The sequence below is a fragment of the Myotis yumanensis genome, unplaced genomic scaffold (genome assembly GCF_028538775.1).
Source record: "Myotis yumanensis isolate MYYU_CA2020_CCGP unplaced genomic scaffold, mMyoYum1.0.hap1 SCAF_11, whole genome shotgun sequence".
NCBI classification, from domain to species: domain Eukaryota; kingdom Metazoa; phylum Chordata; class Mammalia; order Chiroptera; family Vespertilionidae; genus Myotis; species Myotis yumanensis.
The window spans coordinates 14,145,890-14,171,679 of NW_027223762.1; the positions used below are offsets into that span (position 1 = coordinate 14,145,890).

Sequence of the window (25,790 nt, forward strand, 5' to 3'; positions counted from 1 at the left end):
TCATGCTATGATTAAAGTGGAGATACTGGGAATATTTTTTCTTCTAATTTACATTTGTCCCCCTGGTTCTTAATTACTTAGACCCTGCCTCCTTTTCCCATATGCTAAATCTCATTTTCTGTGTCACTAAGTAAACCAGACAGCCCCTCAGAGAAATGTCCCTCTTTTCCTTTAAGATGAGAGCATACGGCCAGAAATGTGTTTTCACAGCATCTAGTCCTGCAACAGCCACTGGGCGGAGACACCAGTGTCTGACTGTGAGCTCTAGAGCCTGGGCTGGGCCATGAAACAAGCTAACTCTTTTGGAATTCCTGCAGGAAAACTGGGGAGCCCCCAGCTCCCACCAAGAAGCACAGGAGAGCCCAGCGGGGTGTGGCTCAGCAGTTGAGCATCAACCCAGGAATCAAGAGATCACCGGTTTGATTCCCGGTCAGGGCGCATGCCAGGATTCCAGGATCAATTCCAGGGGGTGTGCAGGAGTCAGCTGATCAATGATTCTCTCTCATCATTGATGTTTCTATCTCTCCCTCCCTCTATCTTTCTCTCTGAAATCAATCCTATATATTAAAAGGCTAATATGCAAATTGACCTAATGGCAGAATGACTGGTCGCTATGACGCTCACTGACCACCAGGGGGCAGTTTCTCAACACAGGAGCTGCCCCCTGGTGGTCAGTGTGCTCCCACAGGGACAGCACTGCTCAGCCAGAACCCGGGCTCATGGCCTCTGCAGCAGCGCTAAGGATGTCCGGCTGCTGGACATCCCCCGAGGGCTCCCAGACTGCTAGAGGGTGCAGGCCAGGCTGAGGGACCATGCCCCCCTCTCCACAAGTGCACAAATTTTGTGCACTGGGCCTCTAGTAAAAACATATTTATTAAGAAGCACAGGAGATAACAGGCATGAAAACCATGCGCCCCAGCTTCCAGGAAACTTGGTTTCCAAGCTCCGGTGCCAATTTTCCTTTTACCCTTAACATTTCCTGGAAGTTCCAATATTTCAGAGATGAAGCATCTATCACCCAAAGCGAGAACACACCAGGAATTGCCCATTCAAAGCATCTGTCTCAGTTGAGAAAAAAGGCTCCCTCTACACAGCTCTCTGCAAAGCCAATCTCTAATCTCACAAAACTTTAGGGAAAGGGGAACGCTTGAGGGTGTGGGCAACTGTTAAAGATTTAAAATACAATTTTAAAAGAAGAGTAAATACCAAAACTCGCCATCATCCTTGTTCTCATACAGCTGGCTTTTCCGTGGGTCCCGGGTTTCCTGCCACTCCGGAGACCTGGGTGTGGACAGATAGACCATAGGGTGAGGCCTTCCCAGAGCGTTTCATCTCAGCCACACGTGGCCCAGCAGGGGCCCGTGGCCCAGGCTTCCACCGGTGCCTGGGTACAAGTGGAGGGTGTCATTCTACCTCATGACAGGATCAGTCATTCTCTATGTGCCGAGGGCTTCCAGGCTGTCGCCAGCTCGACCCTCTTTTCAGCGCTTTGGGTGGATACATGCTAGGGTCCATCCCATGTCTCCACCAGAGCCCCACAGTGACCTCGAAATCACCTCGTCCCAAACTGGACTCCCCTCTGCCTCCTCCTGGTGCCCGAGCGAGAACATCCAATCACCCATAATAATGATTTCTTGATTCCAGCTCCCAAACCCCTCCCAAAGCCACCCACATGTTTCCATCCCCATGGCTGTTTCCCTAGACCCCCATCTCCCTCTTCAGCTTCTAACTGGTCTCCCTGGGCTCAGCCCTGCCCACTTTCCCACCTATTCTCCACACTGACCTCAAAATGATTTTTCTAAACCAGAAATCTGAGTATGGCATTTCCCCGCTTAGAACATATCAGCTGTTGCCTTTGATGCTCAGGATGAAGGTCAAACTCCTGAGACAGCACCTTGGCCTCTGCCCAACCCTCCGGCTTGACCCAAGCACTTGACCTGTTTCCCTACCCCCACCCTCGAGTGCTACACTCCAGCAAGAATGAACGTCATCACTTCCTTAGAAATCCCGTTATTCTCCCTCCTGCGTCTTGGCCTTCACCATGACGCTCCCTCTGCCTGTTACAGTCTTTCTCCCTTTTGTCCTGTAACCCAGGAATTTCACTTTTCTTTCCTCCTAAAAGGCACTTTGGCTGGAAGCTTTGCTTGTCCCCCTCTGCCACTTCAATTCCACCTTGGGTCAATGCCCCCCCCCCCGCCCTTTGAGCTCCATGGCACCCTCTCCCACTCCTGTCTCAGCACAGGGTACCCTGTGTTGCTTGTTACTGTCTCTGTGTTACTTGCCTTTGAGTCAGCTCTGACTCCTGGCTGCCTTATGAGCGATGTCTCATCAGCCCTCTCAGCTCCTGTATGCTCCTGCCTAGGGCTTCCTTTATGGAGTCATTTCCTCTCACATTCGGTCTTTCTCTTTTCCTGCCTCCTTCTATTTTCCCAGCATTATGGTCTTCTCCAAAGAAGCTTGATTGACTGTCCCCTCACTGGCCTCCAAGTTCCATGTGCTCAGTGAGCCTTGCTCACCATGGTAAGGCTATCATCATGGGGCTTAACACATGCCTTGGCACACAGTAGGCATGCACTAATTGTTAGCTTGCTTAATAATTAAAATTATCCACTTCATGAGGTACTGTGTTCCTGAAGCTGGTCCTAGGACCTGGGGTGAAGGAGGAGACCCTCGCAGGCAGAAGGGAACAGGTGCCCCCTCCTCAGCCTACTCGTCAATGGGGAGGCATGCTCAGGGGCCACAGGCCCAGAGGTGCAGGCGGGCAAGGAGATCTTTCTCTGTCAGTAGCTTTCCTTGAGGGCCAAGGGGGGCCGGGTCACCTCTGTGCTGGGAGGGCCAGGCAAGCACCACCCCTCAGGTCCAGGCTGTAGGCTGAGCCAATCAGATGTGCTATTGTAAAATGGCAATTTTATAATTAAGCGATAATTACATTTTCTGCAGTGTGTAAGGGAAAATAAATGTAGTGTAAATCAATATGCTATCGATTCATGTGAGTTTGCCTTTAAGTGTGTACAACTGAAATTTCAATTGTGGCCGGGATTAGACCATCCGGCTCTCTCCTTCCGCCCCCATTCTTTAAAGAGGAGAGAGGAAATAGACCACCTGCATGGAGACAGTGCTCATGCAGTCCTGTCGCTTCCTTCCAGCCTGGTTTCTGGTGGGAAATGGTGAACCTCAATGTTCAGCCCAAACACCTGACCCTACAGAGTCGGTCCCTGCGGTGTACACATCCCTCCCCTGCTCAGAGGCCTTCACAGGGTGTAAATCCAAACGTCTAAGCTGGCATGGGGTTCAGCCCCAGCTCCCAACACCTCTCTCCCCAGATCCTCTGCCCCAGGCCAACTTGTTGGCCTTGAACACACTGTAAATGTTCCTGGCTCAGCAGGTGGCCTACAGGTCCCTTCCTACGCAGTGATCTCTTCTGCAGGGAGCCATACCTGCTTTTGGAAGTTGAACTCAAGTTCAACCTCATTCAAGCTTTCCCTGAACATGTGCCCACCCGCCAGAGGCTTCCGGTCCCTGACTTCCCGCGTCCCCTGCTGCCTCCCCTGTCATTTGATATTTAACCTGGGAGGCCCGGGCAACAAAACATCAACTCATGAATTCACGCCTGTCCTCCTACCCCAGGGGAATGTCGTTGACATTGGCCCCTCCCCCATCCTAGCCCCATAGCCAAATGGGAATCGAGGACTCTGGCTTTTATGTCACTCCCCCTCCCCGCCACCCCCGAAATTTTATTTGGCAGCTTGGGGTGATGATTGGGAAGGAGAATTGGAAAGGATTTACATTGGAAAGGGCAAAGGGTAGCCCTGGGAAGGAAGGAAGAACAGAGGCAAGAAAAATGGAGAAAGGGTCAGAGTGAAAACATTGTTCAGTGGCTCCTGGTTTTGCAAATTCATTCCCCTCTTTGGAGAGGATTCAGCAGCTCAGTGCTCCAGGGGCATCTGAGGTCACACCAGGTCTACGCTGTGAATTCATGTGGCTTGTATCCTCCCTCCCCTCTCCTTTGCTTTCCTTCCCTGGACCCTGATCCTTCCCTCTATCCCGATGGCATTTCCATCTCCCAATGGCTGAGGGCCACCTTGTGTAGGCTCACCCGTCAGCCATCAGACACTGGGGCTCACAAAGGGTCACAGTCCCTGCCACAGCCTGGCTGGGGCCGCTGGACCACATTCTGGGCGGTGGGGGGAAGGGGTGTGAAAATTGGGGCTGAGACACTGGCCACCTGTGCATTCACCTTCTGGAACTCACTTTTCACTGCGCTTTCACTGCTTGTTGGATTTCTGTTCTGTTTGTCTAAATGCTTTGCATTGCCTTTCAAATCCTGTTCTCTCTCCCGCTCCCGCCTCCTCCCCACACCCCAACCCCCCTCTCCACCAGCACCACTGCTGTGGCCGCTGATCCATGCGGATCAACACCTTTATGATCAGAGGAACACCTTTATGGGCCCGGCGGAGCGCCACGAGCTGGGCCCCACCGGCCGCCCAGGGCAGCAAGTAAGTGTCACCGTCCCTCTGTCCTCAGGACCGTCATCTCATTCCCAGTCAGCAAGGGGGTGGGAATCAGGGACTAGTCCTCCTGGCAGCTGGGAAATGCCAGCCCAGCTTCTGGGAACCTCTGACCACACAGCTGGATCCCCACAGTCAGCTGGGCCTGAGAGCAGCTGCCCGGGGCATGGCCAGCAGGGGTAGCTGAGACCCACTGAGCTCCATCCATTCCTACTCCGAGCAAGGTGCTGGTCCGGCACCAGCCATAGCGAGTCCGGTCAGTAGGGCAGGACGTCGACCCAGCCGGACTGAGTAAAACGATATCCATCCGGACCTTTGTCTCAGTTCCCTAACCCCCTGCCTCCCAAAGAAGTCTTTTCACCCTGAGGACACGGCATCATCAAGACAGAATCCCAGCAGTCCCAGTGATGGGGTGAGGGCCTTCTCTCCGCTCTCCTGGCAGGTGGAGCTCGGCTCCTGCTCTGCCTCCACTTTTTATTTTCATGTTTTCAACCAATTCTGGGTATGGGCTCCAAAGCTTAGACTGCAACCTTCTAGACATTGGGCCTTGTCATCTGTATGTCCCACAGCAGCCACCCAACAGTGCACGTAGCACAGACAGGACACAGTGTCTAATAGATGTCTGGTGAGTGGCCTCATGGGAGTGTGAGATGGACTGACAGTCAGACAGGTGTGATCTGGAAAAGCCTACAGTGAGCTTCACAGCAGGGGAGACAGACTCCACGGGGCAGGGGCCTTTCTGAATAGGGGGCTCGGTGACAGATAGAGAGGTTCTCGGAAACCGTACCCGTCACTCCAGCGCCCTCGCCACTCGTCCTGGCCCCAGGGGTTCCACAGGCGGAGGAGGTCTTCCCAGCCCCCCCGGTACTGAATCTGCAAGGAAGAGAAAAGGACACCTTCAGAGGCCTCCAGCCAAAGTCAGCAGAAAGAGGGGATATGAATGCAGCTGCTCTTTACCTCCAAGGACTCATTTAACTTCTGACCTCATTTGGCTGCAGCCAGAAAAAAAATAAATAAATAAGGAAAAATAAAAATAAAAATCAATGCCTGCTGCCTGCATGGAGCTGGAATGAGGCAGAGGAGCAGGGACCACGTCATCGTTCCTTCCGACTGAACCCCAGAACCGGGGTGAGCTGATTTAACAGCAGGCAAATAGCATGGATGCTGCCTCCAGCTGCAGAGGGAAGGATGTGTGGGTCTCGAGCTTCCTCCAGGCCCTGCCGCAGCCGGCATCTCTACCCCATCCTTGCTGCTTCCCTGCCAGGCGCCCACTGGGAGCGGTGCTGGGTCTCACAGTGCTGTCCTGAGTGAGGAAGAGGATTTGAGCAAGACTGGGACCACTTGGAAATGGAGATGTCCGGGGGGGGGGGGGCGGGGGGGGCGGGGGGGAGGTAGCCCGCAACATCCCGCGCCCCTATCTCTGTTCCGGAGCAGGGAGCCTCCGTGGCTTGGCCTTGCCTTTCCCCCGGGGACCTCCTCATCACTCACTCCCAGAAAGGGAGTTGGTACATTTGCTTTTTCAGACCACTTGAGGCCAGAGGGCAGAACTATTGAAAAATTACAATGAAATAATGGCGACCCTTGGACCTACAGTCCCGGATCCAGCAGCGCTCAGCCTGGCGAGAGAAATTAAACTATGATCGAGCTGTAGCTGGGATATTGATCTGTGCTAATGTTGTCTGCGGAGACAGGGGCCTGGGGGTGAGGGAGGGGGCGGACTTGTTCAATGACTCCAGGTCAGAGGAGGCTGAGCTGAATATTGTCACATGGAAAAGAACCCGTGTGCTCGGAACCAGGCTCCGGCCAAGTGCATGATGTGCTTGCGTTACATCTTTCAATCCTCGCAGGTAGATTTTCACACAATCGCTGTCTTGCAGAGGAGGGGACTGAGCATCAGAGAGGTTAAGCAACTTTCTCAAGGCCATAGAGTAAGTGGCAGAGGCAGAATTCTGACCCTAGCCACAGTCACTCTCCAAAGCCCAGGCTCTTAATTTTGGAACCAGGGAGGGAGAGGGGGGAGTGGGGGGTGTGTGTGTGGGCGCGGGGGAGAAATGAAGGAACAGCTGCTCCAGTGCCCAGCCCATTCTTTGATGTGGCTGTGAACCTGACCCCGAATACAACCTACGCACCTGGCCAAGGCCCATGGGATCACCAGTAAAGCATTGCCATGACAGAGCAATGCAGTGAGACGAGATCCCAAGACCCTAGCTTGAGCAATGCTCTTTTCTGTGGCTTTTTCTTGTCTGCTTCTATCTTTGGCTGACACCGCAGTGGAAGGCCCTCTGGCTTTAAATGCCACACAGGATGGGGGTAGAGGGCTCCTCGCTCAAACCCAGGTTTCCTGTCCCTCTCTGCCCTACCCCAGAGCACCCCAGGCTTTGCACACAACGTACTGACTGCCAGCACCTGGTGGTGCCCACAAAGCAGGAATGAGTAATGGTCGCCCCGTGGCCCAAAGAGCTTAATGAGCCACCCTCAGTGCCTAACAGACAGTCAAGGGCTCAGCTGGGCCCACGGGAGAAGAGTGGCCAGTGACCGGAGGGCGCTGGAAGAGGGCTAAATGAGGCGTGCAGATAAACACTCACCCCTTGCCCAGGGGAGTCATGGACCAAGCTAGGAACATAATAAAAAATGCCAATTTCATTTATCTTCCTGTCCGTGTCCCGCCCAGAGGGAGGATGAGCAGATTAAAAAGCACACGGCATTTATGGGCTGGTTTAATCTTCACACTTGCAGAGAGTTATAACCTCCTCTTTCTGGAGGAGAAATTTTCACTAAGGCAAGTTCCTGGCCCCTTGTCCGACTCTGCCACTCCTTTCCTGTCAGTGCCCTCCTGGGGATCACATGGACCGTGGCCGGGTGGCCCAGGAGTCCATTCCAGACGAGAGCTAATCCAGGTTCTCTATCCTAAGATAGTATTTCCTTAAATGTATTCTCTCAGATGGTAGACCCATAGGCTGTTAATGCTTATTCCTAGAAAAGGGTTTCAAGGTTGATTAACACTAAGCTATACCTGTCTGGTTAATACAGGCCTTCTCAGAGCCTTTAAAATGTTAATGTCCATCGTGAATCTCCAAGCAGGGGATCTCACCAGGCTGGTGCTCCTTACAGCACAGGCTGGGGAGTGTCAGCAGCCACAGAGGGGCAGGGCAGTGCCTACAGGACATGAAGTCTTCATCACCTGCCTTCGGGGGTGGGGCGGGGGGGGGGGGGCGCGGTGTCCTGTTCAGACCACTTATTGTATTACAGGAACAACTCAACGTGTGTGCTGTGGGGGAGCAAACACTCACATAGTGAAAGGAATCATCCGGAGCCTAAACCCCCACAGCCCGAGTCCTGAGTTCACCTCCCTTCCCTCGGCCCTGGGTGTATACATGCCGCTCGATAGCCTGACGGTCTCTGCCGTCGCCATGCCCAGCCTCTGTGGGGACTCACATCCATGGCCATCTGGACCTCTCAACACTCAAGTCCCTTCTTGCCTGTGTTCAGAGGATAAACAAAGACTGTCTCAGTGTATAACAAGGGCCAGGTCCAGGAATGGAAGATGCATCATGCAGGCACCATGGTTCTTTCATTCCATGCCCAGCACAGATACCATCACCAATCACAGCTCTTGCCCCAGATCTGGAAGCAGTGCCAAAGTCTTGTCCATACAGCCATCCAGGCAGCATGGCCAATGATCAAGTTTGACTCATAAGAAAATCAATTTGCTGTCTCTAGCCCAAACTTGTCCACATCTGGGTCAGGGCGGGTGCGGGGAGCAGTGCCTGGACATAGAGCCAAGCTTGATGATGGTATTGGCTGTCCCTACTGAGAATTCAGGGAAGGGCTTGGGAGAATTCAGAGGAAGGGAGTCTGGAGCCACTGGGACTGGGATCTCTTCTGGCCTGGGTGTATCAGGACAACCCCTTCCTTGCTTGTGGGAAATGTGTGATGAGCTCATAACGTATGATCTATGATGAAGGATCAATGATGTCACCTTCATAGGCCAAGGACGAATGCATTCACTCACTCATACAAGGGCACCCATCCATTGATCCAACTAGCATGGTAGGTGCCTACTCTTTCCCAGGTACTGTGCAGAAGAAGTAGTTGTTACTGATTTCTTTAGGGAGACATAAGATTTTGTCCTTGTTTTGTGGGTTGGAACACTCTCCAAAACATGAAACAATGGAGCAAGTGGCCTTAGGTCGATGGACAGGAGAGACAGGTTGATACAGAGAGAGGGAAGGCCAGCAGGAGAAAGCATGCTAGAAACAGACCCCGGCACTCCGCTTTCCTTGGCCCACAAAGGCCCGTGAAAAATGTTCCCTGGAGTTTGGGATGCTATCTGGTAGGGCCTGGTAGACAGTATTACACCTCGAGATTTGTGGGAAGTACAGAGATGGGGAGCCTTTGTGGGAAGTCATCACAAGGCCAGGAAGAGCTGTCACCGCATGGCTGCATGATAAACGTAGATGGGCACCGAGGAGCTGTGGTGTCGGCCCGGCCACTTCAAGTAGCTGTGTGACCTTGTGAGAGACCGTCCCCTCCCAGGCCTCCGCTTCTTCACTTATGAATGGAGGAAGCTGTACTTTAGTAGTATTTTCTGGACTGGATGATTCTGCACACAGTAATTACATACGTTTTTGTGCACACAGTCAGTTCTGTATCAAGGGAAAGACTGTCCTCCATGGCCACCCTGCCCTCTTCCATGGGAATAAAGTTCCAGCTGGGCATGTGGCGGTCCAGCTAGACAGTATGTTTCCCAGACTCCCTGTGCCTCAGTGTGGCCTCATGTTCAGATTAATGGAACCTGTGAGTGTGCCTTTCCCAATGTGTTCCTCCCAAAAGGATGCATCCCTTTCCCCTGGCCTCCTTCTCTTCCCCTGGCCAGATGAGGAGGGGGCCTGGGGCAGCTGCCCGGGGCTCACAGGGGGAAGTCCAATGCTATGGATGGCAGAGCCACCTACTAGCTCTCGGACCACCTGCTTATCTGAGAGTAAAACAAACCTTACCTTGTTTGAGCCCTGTATTTTGGAGCCTCTGTTCCAGTAGTTTAGTTGGTATGTTACAACTAAAACTCTTCAGGGCAAAACTTCCCCTAGTCAACTGGCTAGTTCATTCTGCGTTCTTTAGGGGTAATCACCAGTCCAGCTAGCCCCTCATCCTGCCCGAGAGCCCTCAAGAAGAGCAGGATCCCTGCGGGGTGAGGGTACTGGGCACCAGAACTTCTGGACAAATAGAAGGACCGAGCTGTCTGTGACGGGCGCCACCACAGGTAAGAAGATAAACACTCACTGCAGCTTTGCTGGGCCTGCTGAGGCATGTGGTTCTGACGCCTGTTCCAAGGAGCAAGACCATGGTGCCCAACCCATGGAGCCTTACCTGCTCGGCCCCAGTCACGGTGTAGGCATGCTGGCTCACCAGGCCATTCTCCATTCTTGTAGCTTCCCCTGTCGGCTTCACGGGAGAAAAGCAGACCACGCCTTAGACTTTCACAGGTTCTCCCGAGAGAGAGAACAACACAATTCATGGGCCCTGTGCCGTGCCGCAGCCGGCCCTGGTGAAAAGTGTCCTACGGACTCCAGCTGAAGGGCGTGCATTCCTGGGACTCGTCTCTACAGGTGGAGTTTGAAGGCTGCTGGGTAGTTGAGGCCCCAGGCATTTCATACCCCAAGAGACCACCCACTGCATGACTGATAGAGCCTGAGGACCTGGGGGGGGGGGGCTGCTTGCTCCCCCAGTCACTCGCCATCCCTGAGACGGCAGGGAACCCGTCTGCTGGGCTTCCCCACCCCGCTGCGAGTGATTGGGGTTTGAAGTGCATCTTAGTTTTGGGTGGTGTTTCAGATTAGGAACGTGTGGCTCAAAGTCCACATGTTTCAAGAGTGAAGGAGGCATCCTCACCTTGGGAGTAGGGAGCTGGCCATCTCAGAACAAACTAATAATTTGGAGGCTCATCCAGACTTTTCAAAACGGCTCATGCTGCCTTTGGGAGGCTGTCTTTATAAAGAAACACTGAGAATCAAAGGTCTCCCAGCCGCTCACTCTGAACCCATTGCTCCTGGTCACGGGAAGTAATAGGCAAAGGCTCTGAGGTCAGAGAGCAGCATCTGAACCCCTGCTCAGCCACCTGCTGGCTGTGTGATGGGAGCATTTTCTTTGGCCTCTCTGAGCCCATTTCCTCTTCTGTCAGCGAATCCTGCAATCCTATCTCAGAGGGAGGGCTGTCTTGAGAATTGAGGGACGTGACCTTGGTAAAGTACAGCATGACCGACTGTACTCCAGTAGGTGGCTTTGACCATTCCCTCCCTAGCTGAAGGAGCCAGTGGCTGAACACGCCAGGTGAGGAGAGCCCGGACCCATGGGAAGGATTCCTGGTCTACTCACCCCAGCCGGCGTGGCACAGGTCATCAGGGAGCCTGCCTTGGCAGCGGTCTTTACCATCGTCACTAGGTCAGAAGGGGAGGAGTGCAGGCTGATGCTGGTGACCACCCCTCCCGTGAGGTCGACCAGGGCATCGGGGAGGTAGCCGTAGTGCAGGTGCTGATAGGATCCGCGGAACCTGGGAGGGAAAGTCAGACCCAAACCCTGTGGTGCCATCAGACACTCGGAAAGGGAGGCTGCGCAGCTGACCTCTGCATGTGCTGCAGGTGATGGACTGTCTGTCCACCCCGGACCACAGCCAGCCACCTTCCATTCACCTGGATGGAGACTCTAGGCATCTGCCACCTGCAGCCTGGTCTCCCGGGGCCTGGGCAGCCCCTCGAGCGGCCGTGTTGTATAGAGGTCAGGAGTGCAGGTGCTGGAGCCGCAGGCCAGGGGTCAAATCCCAACCTCACCCTGTATTTAGCTCCTTGACCCTGGACAAGTTACTTAACCTCATGGGGCTGGACCTAGGGCCTGGCTCATGGCAAGTCCTTAATAAGTACTGGATATTATTATGATGAGTATCCACTGTTTCCTGTTCAGTTTAACAATAATGGTAGGTGCTTACTGTGTATGGGATGTCATGCCAGGTGTTGAGCATTCAAAGGTGAACGGGACCCCATTTCTGCCCTCAGAGAGCTCATGGGCAACCGCCCTGATGGCTGCTGAGGCCAAGGCAGCCTCTGTTCTCACTTGCCCAAACCTTGACCTGGTTTCCCATTCCCATTCTCAGATTTATCACCCAGCAGCACCAGGGAGATAACAGAGGCAATGGAGGTGCAGACACCAAGCCCTTCACAGGCCAGCGGCAGCGGCATTCCTACCACAGCCTTCTTTCTGGGAATGCAAGTCACACGGGCATCGGGCATCGGGGCCTGAGTTTAAACCTGCGGCTGCCTCTAATGGGCCTGTGACCTTGGACAAGACCTCCCCCGCCTCCCCCTCCCCGCCTCATCCCAGTCCTCAGCCTTTCACCTGGAAATGGTGAGGTTGGCTGGATCAGGTCTGGGGGTTCTTCAGACACTCTTTTCTCACCCCATTTCCACCTCTGTCCTTCTCTCCTCCAGAGTATCACCCAGAATTCACATAAATTCACTTCAGCAAATACGTATCAAGCAGCCACTGTAAGTGGGACACCATCCCAAGCAAAAATGCCGTGGATGGCTTAGAAAAAGTCTTTTAGTAAAGAGAGTGAAGGATACACGGAACAAAATAGCCATTCCATGGGAACAACTGCGTGACTGATCTCAACTTGTTATCAAACTGGTTCTCAATCTTATCTTTCTCTCCCTCCCTCGGACTCAGGGTTATGCCCGGTACCAGACTCTTATCTCTGAGGTGTTTGCTTGGTCAACAGCAAAGTTTGCCTTGGATCATGACTGTGCCCGGTTGGGTGTGAATGTCTGCCTCTCCTGATTTCCCACAGGTATTGTGGCTCCTGATCTTAGATGGGGAGGGCTTTGCTGAGGGCACTGCAAATTCAGAGACCCATTTCTGAGCCCAGCAATGTGGCCTCCGGCCCTGCAATGGCTCTCCCCTAGCCCCCAGCTTCAAAGAGGGCTGCAGCAGAGTCACCCCAGAAAAGCAGCTTCCGGGCTCTGCCCTGTCACCTCAGGCCCGTGTCCTCAGGGTCTGTGGCTTTGGCCGATGTCTTCCACCTGCATCGTTCTGCAGTCACCACCGAGACCGCCGATGCAAGCACAGGACCCAGGGCCAGCAGCCCCCTTCCGTGCCTTTCACAGCCTCTCACTGGCTCTCTGCAGTGCCCACAGCCCGTCCCAGCAGGCGCTACCTCTGCTTCACCAGCACAGGCTCACCGATCCTGCTGATGCGTCAGGAACATGGCAGCTATTCTTAGCCCCCTTTGCTGACAGGAGAGCGAAGGGGAAGGAGAGATAGCGAGCACTGTGCTCACCACACCTGTCACTACGCCTCATCACCCGAATCCAGGAATTCGGAGAGAGCCTTGTTCTCATCTGTTTGCTTCCGCCTCATTTTTGGGGACATGTCTATCTTTCCAGAAACTATATGAAAGAGGGAAGGATTCAGATGTCTAAATCAGAGCCAGAAAGGATACGGAAATGCTGCAATTCTTAACTGCAGAGATTCTAGAAGGGACAACAGGCAGCCCACCTGATCTTGCCCCCAATCTCCTCTCTGTTTTATGACCTCAGGGGGAAAAATCTGCAAACACAGATTCCTTCCCCTCACCCCCTTTGGCTGCCCTGACCAGTGCATTTCCAGACTCCCAGCCGCAGGAGAGTTGGAAGTTTGGAGGCCATGTATTCACTTCTCAGTGCCTACATCCTTGGAGGGAAAGAAGGCCATCTCATCTGGACAGATAGCTTCTCTGTGTCCGTGCTGTGGTCCCCATGTGCCAGACACGGAGCACCAAAGAAGCAGAAAAGACAACTCCTTTCCCAAAGGGCTGACAGCATGAAGGGATGATGGAAAAGCATGTGCCGACGGAGAACAGCTCTCCGTACAGCATGGCCTCAAAGTCCCTGTGACCTCGGGCAAGTCACCTCACCTCTCTGAGCCTGTCCCCTCACATCCCAAAGGAGAAGGTCCAGGGGGTGCTGACAGCAGCGCTGCAGCTCTGATGGGCTGTGATCCTACCCAACTCACTCCTGCATTCTGTTACTTCCCCTTTTGGATGAAGGGAAAAGCTTTGAAACAGCTTAATAGTTGAAGCATTTTATCCTCGGCTACATTTCTTTAGGGAGTAGAATGTGGATTCAGGGTCCAGTTGCCTATTTCTTTTCAAGCTGAATGACTGACTGCCTTAGGTCAGCTGTTAACAAAATGGGGTCAGAGTCATCATTCCATTCCACAGGCTTTCTGATTCTCCCAGTGAGCTGCCAGCTCCCCCCTCACCCCCCCTCCTTTACATGAGGAGAAACAAGGCCCCGAAGAGGTGAGGCTTGACTCTATACTGGAAAGATAATGTCAGTGTTTGTGAATGAACCTCCCAAGCACATGAATTGGTTCAATAACCTAGACTGGGATCTGGGCTTCACTCTCCAATCCTAACCAACAGCTCTTCTTGACACTGGAGAGAGCAACTGCTTTCCTTTTTGACAAGTTGGCTCAAAAGGAAGGAGGCAAAAAAAGAGGTGTCAAGACGTCTTGCTGTTCAGCTTGTGACCCCCCCAGAAGGACAGGGGCTGGATAGTCTGCGCTGTCGCCACCCCTCAGGGACGGCCCCGGATGGGATTGGACCCGGTCTTCGGTCTTGCTAAATGATGTCTTCTGTCACATGACCGAGGACCTCAGCAGATTCAGGCCAACTACTTACACCTGGGTCACATCACCATCCAGAGCCTGGGCATGAGGGGCTGGTTAGGATGACCTTTAGGAAACCCTGATGAGGCAACACTCTCCACTGCCCGTTTTCTCCTGAAAGGCAGGGTCCTCTGGCTTTCGTCTCCTAGTGTTGATTTCTAGCTCTGATGTGTCCCTCGCCTGTGTGGTTCTTTAGAAAATGACTTCTTACACACACAGGTACTTTCGCACACATACCTACATGAACCAGTCTGAGAGTCTATAACCCAGTGCCAAGCACAGAGCCTAGCCTATGGTTAAATGCTCAATGAACTTGTGTTGAATAAAAGTAGCCCAAAAGAATCTAAGCAAAACGTGAATTGGGGTGTTTGTAAGTCCCTGAGCTTGTCAACTCCAGGAGACAGCACCGCATCATGGTGCTTGGACCATATCATACTGAACATCTCCCCCACCCTCCCACATAAATGCAATCCCACAGCAGCCCCAGCAGGCCCCCACCGACCCGACCTCCCTTTGAACTGTCCCTCCCCTGGTTCTCTGTTGGAATCATTCCCACTGTTGGGATGCCTCCCCCACATACTTCTTCCCCTGCTGAAATCTACCCATCCTTCAAGGCCTCACTCCATGCCATCCCCTCTGTGTAGCCTCAGACTGACTCTGTGAGTCTGAAAGTCAGAATTGTTTTCTCTCTCCTTTGTCCTCTCAGCAGACTATGACCACGATATTATATTTTATTTGAGCTCTCTACCATCCCTTGCAATAATATCATTGCCAGTGCATATCTCTGTCCAGCCCTGCCTTGCCCACCCCTTGCTAGGTGCCTCTGGGTCCCTCCCAAGGGCCCAATGCAGCCTTGCACACAGTGAATGTTTTTGGAGGATGCCCAGCGAGGTGCAAAGGCTCTGATGCTCCCAGGGGCATCGCTTGCATTCAGCAAAGCTGCCGACAGTCTCGGGCCGGCTGGTGGGAAGCACCTGCCAGGCCCAGCAGCTGCACAGGCGGGGCAGCATCGAGACCCTGGGCTGAGGGGCGAGCCCGTCCTTACTTGGCATAGGCTTTCTCCAGCAGGCACGGCCAAAACTCTTGGTTGTTGAGAGGATGCACAAAGAGGTACCTCCTATTCAGGACAGGCAGGCGATCATCAACCACCACTTCCACCCACTGACCACACTGCCAGAACTGGAAGAGAGATGAATACACGGCTCAATAGCATTGGGGTAAGGGAGCTCCTGGACCCGCAACCTGTGTCAGAAGATAACCACCGTCACTACATGACCTACACAAGGCAAAAATGAACGCTATCCAGAACAAATCTAAGCCCACGTTGATGGACAGAGGATGTCATCTCCACTGGCAGATGGAGAAAATGAGTCACAGACCAAGTTAGTCAAGGAGAATACAGCCCAGCAGAGAGGAAGGAGACTTAGGTTCTAGCTAGACTTTGCTCCTAACTCTGGCCTCATTTTGGCGAGTCCTTTGTGAGCTCCAAGCAGGAGACTCTCCTGGTGTAGCTGGGCACAGAAAGGCAGTGGGGAAAGCAGATGCTGAATGACAAAGCAGAGTGGCAGATACAGATGCTGTGATGGGGAAGGAGAGCCTGCTGGGAGCTGAAGGCTGGCGGGAGGAGGCCGGGCTGGGCAGGTGGAGAAGAGGCGGGAAAGGCATCCCAGATGGCAGGGACAGCGTGGGCGAAGGCCCAGGGGCCGCAGGATGAGCAGTGCACAGGAGGACTGAGCAGTTACAGCCTCACTCTGGCCCTGCCATCAGAGCAGCAGAAATGACACCGGCTGGCGCTGCTACTGCTAAGAGCACAAATGAAGCAGATGTTCCTCTCCAAAACAGACTGCTTTAATCCTCAGCATTCAACTCTTAATGGTTCACCCAGGACATCGCCAAATGAGGAAAATCCATAATACAGCTGGCCTTTTGGAGTCTCTTCTCTGGTCTCTCCTGTGCTGGCTAAGCAGCAGGGCTTCCGGCTTCAGGCCTGAGCCTTGATGAAGGCAAGTCTCCGACAGGTGGGCTCAACATAAACCTGGGTGGATGTGATCTATCATCTGCTTGGCAATAACAGGAAGCCATCCACAGGGCCTTTCCACAGCTGGATATCCCAGATGTTGGGCCTGAGAACACACTTTCAAAGCAGAAATGGAAACCAAGATAGAGGTGTCAGTGGAGACAAATCAAAGATGTTTTCATGGTCACTAATGAACCTGGGCACTGCGGTCAGTTCTGGCACCGCTGTGGATTCATGTCCCTATTGCAATGAGATGCATCGGTGGGTGAAGTCGAGAGCCAGCAGGGATGTTATTAGAAGGAGATCGTGAAATGTGGCTGAAGCGCCAAGGAAAGCTAATCCCAGCTCTTAGAAGAGGGCCCTGGAAGGATAATCCAATCTGGATTTGGGTTTAATGGGAAAGCCAAGTGTGGTAGACAGTACCCAGTCAGTGGAAATGTGCTTGAGTCCTGGTTTTGTCTTTAGTTATCTGAGCAACAGACATTGGGTAACACACTTAATTCTCTGTGTCTCAGTATCCACATCTGTCAAATGGGGGTAAGAGTAAGAATTGCCTCCTGGGGCTGTAATTGGGATCAGATGAGACTGTGAAAGTGAAATCGCAATTTTGAAAGTAGAAACTGTTTTTCAATAACAGCCTTTCCATTCAGCACCTAAGACAGTGCCTGGAGCACAGTCAGTCACGTAGAATGAACGAGTCCTGGCTTGAAGGAGCTCCTCTGGTTGGTTCTCCCTTAGAAGTCACCCTTACCCCATCTTCCCACACTGGTAATGTTGACCAACTTACTTCCCCTGTATCAGATGTGATCATGCGGAGTGTGTCCTACCTGGACCTCAAGTTGTCCCTATCACTCAGCCAACACTTGCAGCCCCGAGGCAGTGCAGACACAGCTGAACCCTGCATCTTCTAGCTCATTCCTCAGTGTGCTCCTTGGCCCAGCAGCACCAGCATTACCTGGGCACTTGTTAGAAGACCCAGGATGCAAATAACTGGACTTCAGGAGGAGAGAACAGGATAAAGGAGGATGCCCAGAAATAATGGAGGGAAATTTAGCTGAGCAAAAAAGGAGCAGGTCTTCAGAAAGAAAGGGCTTGCTGAATTCCAGTCAAGATTGATTTTAAAAAGGCATAATCTGGACATATTCCAGAGAAATTTCAGAACACCAAGGGGAGAAAGAGTCTCTTATTAACTTGTAGTCTGAAAGAACCAGTTATATACAAAGTAAGAGCATAGATTAGCATTGGGTTTTTTCTTCTGCAACATAGGACCCTATAAGACAATGGAATAATGTTTATAGAGTCTTAAGGAAAGGGAATGTGATCCAAGAATTCAAAACCCAATTGCAATATCATTCTTAAGAAAGAGCAAATAAAATACACTTATGCCATCTGAGGAAATTATTCAAGGAACTATTCCTACCGAATGATGATGAAATGAGAACAAAAGTCTTCAATAAGAGGAAATGAAGGGTGAGAGAAACAATGGTGAGTGATAAGGTTTAAGTTAGGTTTAAATTGTATAAGAAACATCAAATGGTGAAAATAAAATTAATAATGAAGGGATGAGCAAGGATATAACAGGGAAGTGTAAATAGCAGGAAGCTGGAATAGCAATATGAATATCACATAAAGAGGAACTGAAGGCCCAAAGCATTACATGTGACAAAGAGGGATATATTTGTAAGCTTTATTTCACCAACCAGATAATAAGAATCTTCGGGCACTAATGAATATAGCAGAAAGATTATAAAGCCAGAATATCTGAAAGCATAAGAGGAACTCTCCAAACTCTAACTTTGGGGAACTTCATCACCTCTTTTAGAATTTGACAAATCACACAGACAAAAAATAAGCCAAGATAAAAGAGATGATTGTAGATTATATAATCTGCAAATGAAGCATTTACAAAAATGTGATGGACTTGACCATAAATAAAACTTTAATAATTTCCCCAAACATAGAGATTTATGGACTATATTTTTACCATTATTTAATAAATCTAAAACTCTACAACCAAAAGATGACCTTCCTATAAAATGTACTCAAAACTAAAAATATATTATATTAAAATTAATAAAAGTAAGATATTTTATATTAAAACCTATAGATAGAAATAAGATCTCAGAGGAAATTTTCTAGTCTCAAATTTTTTATGATTAAAAAAAGACTAGTAATATTAAATGTGAAGATTCAGAAAATTTAAAAAACACAATAAAATTAACCAAGAGAAAATAAATGGGAATTAATGAAAATAACTAAAAGTAATTATATAAATCAAAGCCTCAATCATCTGGATCTGTTATGTATTTTACTTTCAAACAAAAGATAACCAATGAATAACACCATTATTCAAATTATTTCAGATCAAAGTATGTAAAGCTCAATGGGTTCACTTTAAAAAGTTAGTAAAACTCCAACATTTAAAGAAAAACTAGACTCCAATTCTACATATTACATAGATGCAATAATTCTATTCAAATTTTTAACAAATTAAATCCAACAGTGTATTTAAAGAACAGAGCACCAGGAAAATATATAACTAAAAACCAGAGAAGGCAGGGTTTTGCTCTTGTCACTCTTATTCAAAATGGTCAGGTACTAACTTAAGAGACAAGGCACAAGGGCAAATAATTTCTATAAGTATTAAAAGAAGAGACAAAATCATCTTTATTTGCAGAAAATATTAGATAACTAAAAAATCCAGAGTCTACTAAAGAAAAAAGTTAGAACAAATAAAGGAATGTGATCAGGTGGCTGGATAGAATTTAATATCTAATAAGGAGTGGCTTTTCTCTTTTCAGCAACATCTAGGAATTAGAAATGAGGGGGAAAATCTCATTCACATGAGCTACAAACCGTAAAATATGTGAGACTACATTTACCAAGAAGGTTACAGCACTAATATGAAAACAAAACCATAACATTTTATTGAAGGGTATAAAACTAGTTCTGAATAAATGGAAAGATAGACCATGTTTCTGGAATGAATCATTAACATAATAAAAGTGTAATTTTTCCAAATTAATACATAAATTTATTGCTGCTCCACTTCGCCTCACAATGGCTTTTCTTTTTAATTAGACACAATGATTTTAAAGTTCTCATAGAAGAATAAATGTGCAAGAATTAGCAAGATATTTCTGAGAAAAGAATAATGAATAATGAAGGTGAAATCATCCTACCAGATGTTACAACTTATTCTCAAGCTACTGTGATAAAAATAACCAGATATGGCACAAACTAGATATAGACAAAAGCTCGATGATGTACAGGGTTCTTGATCAAAGACTCCTTTTTTCTTTTGGTGATTGCATCTGCCTTTTAAAAAAATTACATGAGGGCTCACTCACCCTCTCAGGAGCATGCTCATGCCTCTCCCTTCCTCCTCTTCTTCCCCCACAGGCACACATCTCCTAACCTCTAAGGGACCCCAGGAGACTTGCCACCAGGGGAGCAACAGGCAGTGGCAGCTCGTCCTGAATTAACCCCCTGAGCTTGTCCCCAAGGCCCCTTTTCTCTGATTTCTCAGTGAGCCGAAGCAGCCCCACCTAGGCTCTCTCCTGTTGCTTCTTCTATCCTAAGCCCTTCCTTGTTTCACCTTTCTCAGCTTTAATAAATGTGCTCTCAAAAGTAAATGAATAAATAATACAAAAATAAAAATAATTTACGAGAACATTTTTACTCTCATCTTTCCCAGGCGTTGTCAGATTATGAGCTCACATACTTTCTTGGAGCTATGCAGTGTAACTAACATATAAGTTAGTGCCTCTTCCACATCTCAGGATGCCAGACAAGGGAATATTCAAGACAGTCATCCCCTGTGCTCAGAGAAAACCATGTGGGAGCATCCCAGCAGTGCACGTACCCAGAAACAGAAAATCCCTGCATACTGGTGGGAAAAGCTTTGGTTCATCAGGATCTTCTGCAGATGCTGTGGGTTCTGTGTCAAGGAGCCCAGTGCTGCCAGGAACCAGCAGTCTCCTGTGAGGGGACACACACCAAGTGTGAGAGGCTTACTGGAAGCCCCACCCCATGCATTTTGCAGGTCTTTGTTACCAGAGTCCACATATGTCCTTCTGAATAATGCATTTTTTTTTCTATCTGAGAGAGAATTGAAGGAAGGATTCACTAGAGCCAGTTCTAAGTAAGACAGAGGAGGAGCTGGTGGTGATAATGATGGAGGTGATGGTGGGGGTGACTAATGGTGGAGGTGATGGTGGGGGTGATGGATTGTGGAGGTGATGGTGGGGGTGATTGATTGTGGAGGTGATGGTGGGGGTGATTGATGGTGGAGGTGATGGTAGGGGTGATTGATAGTAGAGGTGATGGTGAGGGTGATTGATGGTGGAGGTGATGGTGAGGGTGATTGATGTGGAGGTGATGGTGAGGGTGACTGATTGTGGAGGTGATGGTGGGGGTGATTGATTGTGGAAGTGATGGTGGGGGTGATTGATGGTGGAGGTGATGGTGAGGGTGACTGACTGTGGAGGTGATGGTGGGGGTGATTGATGTGGAGGTGATGGTGGGGGTGATTGATGGTGGAGGTGATGGTGGGGGTGATTTATGGTAGAGGTGATGGTGAGAGTGACTGATGGTGGAGGTGATGGTGGGGGTGACTGATGGTGGAGGTGATGGTGAGGGTGATTGATTGTGGAGGTGATGGTGGGGGTGATTGATGGTGGAGGTGATGGTGGGGGTGATTGATTGTGGAGGTGATGGTGGGGGTGATTGATTGTGGAGGTGATGGTGGGGGTGATTGATTGTGGAAGTGATGGTGGGGGTGATTGATGTGGAGGTGATGGTGAGGGTGACTGATTGTGGAGGTGATGGTGGGGGTGATTGATTGTGGAAGTGATGGTGGGGGTGATTGATGGTGGAGGTGATGGTGAGAGTGACTGATGGTGGAGGTGATGGTGGGGGTGACTGATGGTGGAGGTGATGGTGGGGGTGACTGATGGTGGAGGTGCTGGTGGGGGTGATTGATTGTGGAGGTGATGGTGGGGGTGATTGATGGTGGAGGTGATGGTGGGGGTGATTGATGTGGAGGTGATGGTGTGGGTGATTGATGTGGAAGTGATGGTGGGGGTGATTGATAGTAGAGGTGATGGTGGGGGTGACTGATGTGGAGGTGATGGTGGGGGTGATTGATAGTAGAGGTGATGGTGAGGGTGACTGATTGTGGAGGTGATGGTGGGGGTGATTGATTGTGGAAGTGATGGTGGGGGTGATTGATGGTGGAGGTGATGGTGAGAGTGACTGATGGTGGAGGTGATGGTGGGGGTGACTGATGGTGGAGGTGATGGTGGGGGTGACTGATGGTGGAGGTGCTGGTGGGGGTGATTGATTGTGGAGGTGATGGTGGGGGTGATTGATGTGGAGGTGATGGTGGGGGTGATTGATGTAGAGGTGATGGTGTGGGTGATTGATGTGGAGGTGATGGTGTGGGTGATTGATGTGGAGGTGATGGTGTGGGTGATTGATGTGGAAGTGATGGTGGGGGTGATTGATGTGGAGGTGATGGTGAGAGTGACTGATGGTGGAGGTGTTGGTGGAAGTGATTGATGGTGGAGGTGTTGGTGGAAGTGATGGTGGTTTGAGGGAGGTCAGGAGAGTGCCAGCCAGGCTTTGGCAGGGCTGGTGGGCCAACTTGTCTTCTGATTCTCATTTTGCCAGAGGTGCTCAGAACTAAAGTGACAGTGTCTTTTGTTATCAGCAAATAGATTTGTGCTTTTCTTTGTTAATACTTGCTCAGCCTCTCCCTGTGTCAGGACTCCTCTAGCCCACACAGGGGTTCTCTCCTCTTCCCCCTTGAGGGCAATGAGGTCTTGAGTTTCTCCTTGGATATCATGGTGAGCCCTCTGAGCATGAGCATCATCCCCTTCTCCTGAGTCTTCCCTCCTTTTTCTTCAACACAATCAATTATTTGAATGCCATTTTGTGTCAGGCACAGAAATGCCCTCAGAGAGGTCCCATCTTCACGTAGGGGAAGCTCTAATCGGAGGATTATTAGCTGCTGGGGGCTCTTCCCAACACTGAAACACAGGCTTCTATCCACTTAGCCCAAGACACCATGATTCCATCAGGGGAAGTCCAGGTGCAGGCATAACTTGTAGGCAGGCATTTAAGGATGTAGATTCTGTTCTTAGAAGAGTCTGATTGTGCTGTCTCCTAATTCCCTGTCCACTTTCCTCTCTCAGCCTGTCCACCCCCCCTCCCCCACTCCTGGGCTTCTGGCTCAGGGGTTTCTCTCGGCCATTCCTGGTCCCGCCCAGTGGCCTTCTTCAAGGCAAGCCCTCTTAGCAACAACTTTGATCCATGGCTGTCTGGTGGGTGGGAGGGAGTCAAACAGCTCTGGATTCAAACCCAACTCTGTCACTTATTGTTTATGTGACATGAAAGACATGATTTTACCTCTTGGACCCTTTGGTTTTGCATATATGTATAGAGTGGGGATGTCACCGGGCATAAAGGAAACAGCACATGCACAGTATCTAGCACAGCATTGCAAAAGCTCAATGAACACTTGCTTCCCTTTCTCGGTCTCTCTCTCCTTCCCATCTTCTGGATGCGTCTCTCTACCCAGTGCTCAGACTAAATCCTGTGTCCATTTTCTCCTTTTCTTCGATAATGCCTCACCGCAATGGCCCTGCACACCCATGGCTGAGCTGATGTGCAGGCTGCAGACTGGACATGGGCTGTCCGTCTCTGAGGGGCCGGCCTCCCCTCTCAGCAGCTGGGGCAGAGTTCTGAGGGTCTCCACACCTCCCTATCCAGAGGCTGACTTTGAGCAGCCTGCCCTGATCCACGGCCAGAAGAGAAGACGGTGAATTCTTACCTGCCTTCCCTTGCTGGATGTCAAATCTGCTCGCACCTTCCAGGATGAAATGAGGCTCTGCTTTACCCATCAATAAATCCTTAGGAAAGAGGGAGAAAAGCCATGAGCATCTTTCATCCCTCTATGTCCCAGAGTGGTACCGAAGACATCACTCACTTTGTCTTTGAGAAGTAGAGGTTAATTCTTAAATAGGTGCTTAAAAGTTCCCCTCATTCTTCAGGTTTTATTGCTATCAGGAAGGCAGGGTGTATATGTAACTGTGAGACAGGCAATAAATACCTAAGCAACTGCATGAGGAGATAACATCAATAAGGTCTCAGGATCCCCGCATCAGATATTCAGCCATCCTGGTGCTAACAGGCAGTGTTTTATGAAGAGGTTATAAATGAGAGAAAAAAAGAATCGGATACATTTATTAGAGGGAACTTTTATAAACATAATAAAACTTTCCCGTGTGAAATGTTGTCTCTTAGAGGTCAGCCTGGGCCTTCTGGGCTTCAGGTTCAAGTGCAGCCATGTGCTGTTCAGGATGCAGGATGTGCACTACTCAGATCTTTGTTGGCTCCCTGACTGATTCTAGAAGATCCAGGCCCCTCATCCCAGGTGCTGTTACTCAGAGCCTAGTTCTTCCCCAACCTCCAGCACACACAGTGCCTGCTGGCTACAGAGAGGGTCTCTGGAGGATTCGGCAGTGCTGCGATGTCTGAGAGAATTTGGGGAACTCGCAGCAGACATGAGGATGGTGAGAGTTCCTGAGGGGCCCCCCGGGCCCTTGGGGAAAACACTGGGTAAAGGTCTGGCTCCTGCCTCGGCCCCACCAGCCTGTAGGTTTGCCCCTGCTAGGAGTCGGTGGGACTACCCTCAGCATCCTCTCCCCACAGCTCTGCCGGGAGTTCCATCGCACACGTTTGCGGAATTTGCTAACTGTGCCTGTATCATTTCTTTTCACATTGACAAATAAGTCCCCAGAGAGCAGGGCTGCAAAGTGGAAATAGATTCATTTGCTCAACAGCCACGAATGTGCGGAGTCCCTGCCTTGTGAGACCTGCCAGCCCTTTGTGAGCTACGTTTCCTGGTGGAGCCGCCAAGGGGCAAGCAAAGGTGGGCACGTCTGCAAACACGGAGGCCCCGCAGGCGCGTGAGGGGCCATGACTCACTGCACCTCCTCCTGCTGCCTGTCCACAAGTAACCGGCCCTCTCAGATGGCAAGAGGGGGAGTGGGGCCCAGGCCCTGGGGTGGAGGTGCCACGCCCAACCCTCTGTTGCCCCCAGGGCTGGGCAGAATGTGGGGGTCTCTCCCAACACAAGCAAGCAGGGCAGAGGTCTCTGCAGAGCCACGGAGGGAACCACTCTTCCAGTTTCAAAGCAACTGGGGGCACTTCATGGACTTTACCTGTCCCCGCTCCTACTGGAAAAGGAAGCCAGGCCCCAGTGGAGGCCCGCCGCCAGGGAGCAGACACTTAGACCTCCACTCATGGGAGCTGGGGAAGAGGAACCACGGGGCTCCTGGACCAAGAACAAAGGCAATGGTGCTCAGCTTTCTGACCCACCCCCAGCGTGCCTCTTCCTCACTGGTTCTCCTGGTCCCCGCCAGTGATCAGCGGAGGGGTGTGTGTGCTTGAGAGTCGGGTCAGACACACCTGGTGTGGAATCCTGCTCTGCATTGATCTCTGGTGGCCCTGAGCAACTTCCCTTCCTTTGCGGAGCCTCCGTTTCCTCGTGTGCAAAATGGGAGACTCCAATGATAAGGTGACCCAGGCACTGGCTGCCATTATTAGCCCTTCCGGAGGGCCAGGCGCTTTCTCCACGGGCTGCCTCCCAGCTGCCTGGCAAAGCAAGAGCCCTTCCCTTTTCCACATGAGGAAGGAAGCGAAATACTTAGCACAGCGCCTGGCAGGGTATATGTTCAATAAATATTGATTCCCTCCATCTGCAGTATTTGCAAACTTTGAAAAGCCATATTCATAGACAAACCCAGAACCTCAGATCCATTCATTATTAAACAACATAGAATAAAAGCATGAATTAAGTAGTCGACTCACAGATATTAGAAAGGAAAAGACAAAAAAAGCCTGGCAAATACAGGAGGGAAGAAGTGATAAAAGAGCACAATTAGTGAATTATAAAACAGAGAAATCAATAGTGCAAGTAAATTGTTCCTTTTGGGCAAGAAGGCTTATATAGATCCAACCTTCGGCAAATGTGGTAGAGAAACCCAAATAAAAGTAGCAAAAATTGGGTTTTAGCAATTTAAAACATGAAATAAGATTCTATACTAATCCACTTAAAAGTACTAATGATTTTCTGATGAAAATGAACATTGCCCCAAATTATTCAAGTTAGTATATAACCCAAGAAGATCAATAACCTTGGAATAGTATTTTTAATGACCCCAGAACATCTCCCCACCATCTCTGTAAAGGCTGCTAAGTACACGTGATTTTCCTGCCGAGTTGTCTCAAACTTTCACAGACTAGACAATTCCAGTGTCACTTACAGTTTCATTGTTTAAAATAAAGGTTGGAAGAAGAATCCTGCCACCATTTATTCTAAGAAGCCAGCACAGCCTGGAGGCCCAAACCGAGAGAGAGCGAAAACACAGAAGCACACACGCACCAGGCTGATTATACTCATGGAAACACATGAAATAACATACCCAGCCAATGAATCTGCCATAAGTGACAAGACTAACCCACTCTCAAGCAGGGTTTTCCATACAAATTTGCCAGGGTGG

The 25,790-nt window shown here is 50.4% G+C and overlaps 1 protein-coding gene across 1 annotated transcript in view; it reads right to left on the bottom strand.

Moving 5' to 3' along the window:
- The window catches only part of CAPN13 (calpain 13), a 50,237-nt gene that overhangs the window by 19,861 nt on the left and 4,586 nt on the right, over positions 1–25,790 (bottom strand). The window contains exons 2-8 of the mRNA XM_070428944.1: positions 23,057–23,135; positions 20,087–20,202; positions 15,250–15,383; positions 10,881–11,055; positions 9,876–9,950; positions 5,296–5,381; positions 1,207–1,281 (exon numbers count right to left, since the gene is read on the bottom strand). Coding sequence (XP_070285045.1) covers positions 1,207–1,281; positions 5,296–5,381; positions 9,876–9,950; positions 10,881–11,055; positions 15,250–15,383; positions 20,087–20,202; positions 23,057–23,135 — 740 coding nt within the window. The remainder of the gene's footprint in view (positions 1–1,206; positions 1,282–5,295; positions 5,382–9,875; positions 9,951–10,880; positions 11,056–15,249; positions 15,384–20,086; positions 20,203–23,056; positions 23,136–25,790) is intronic.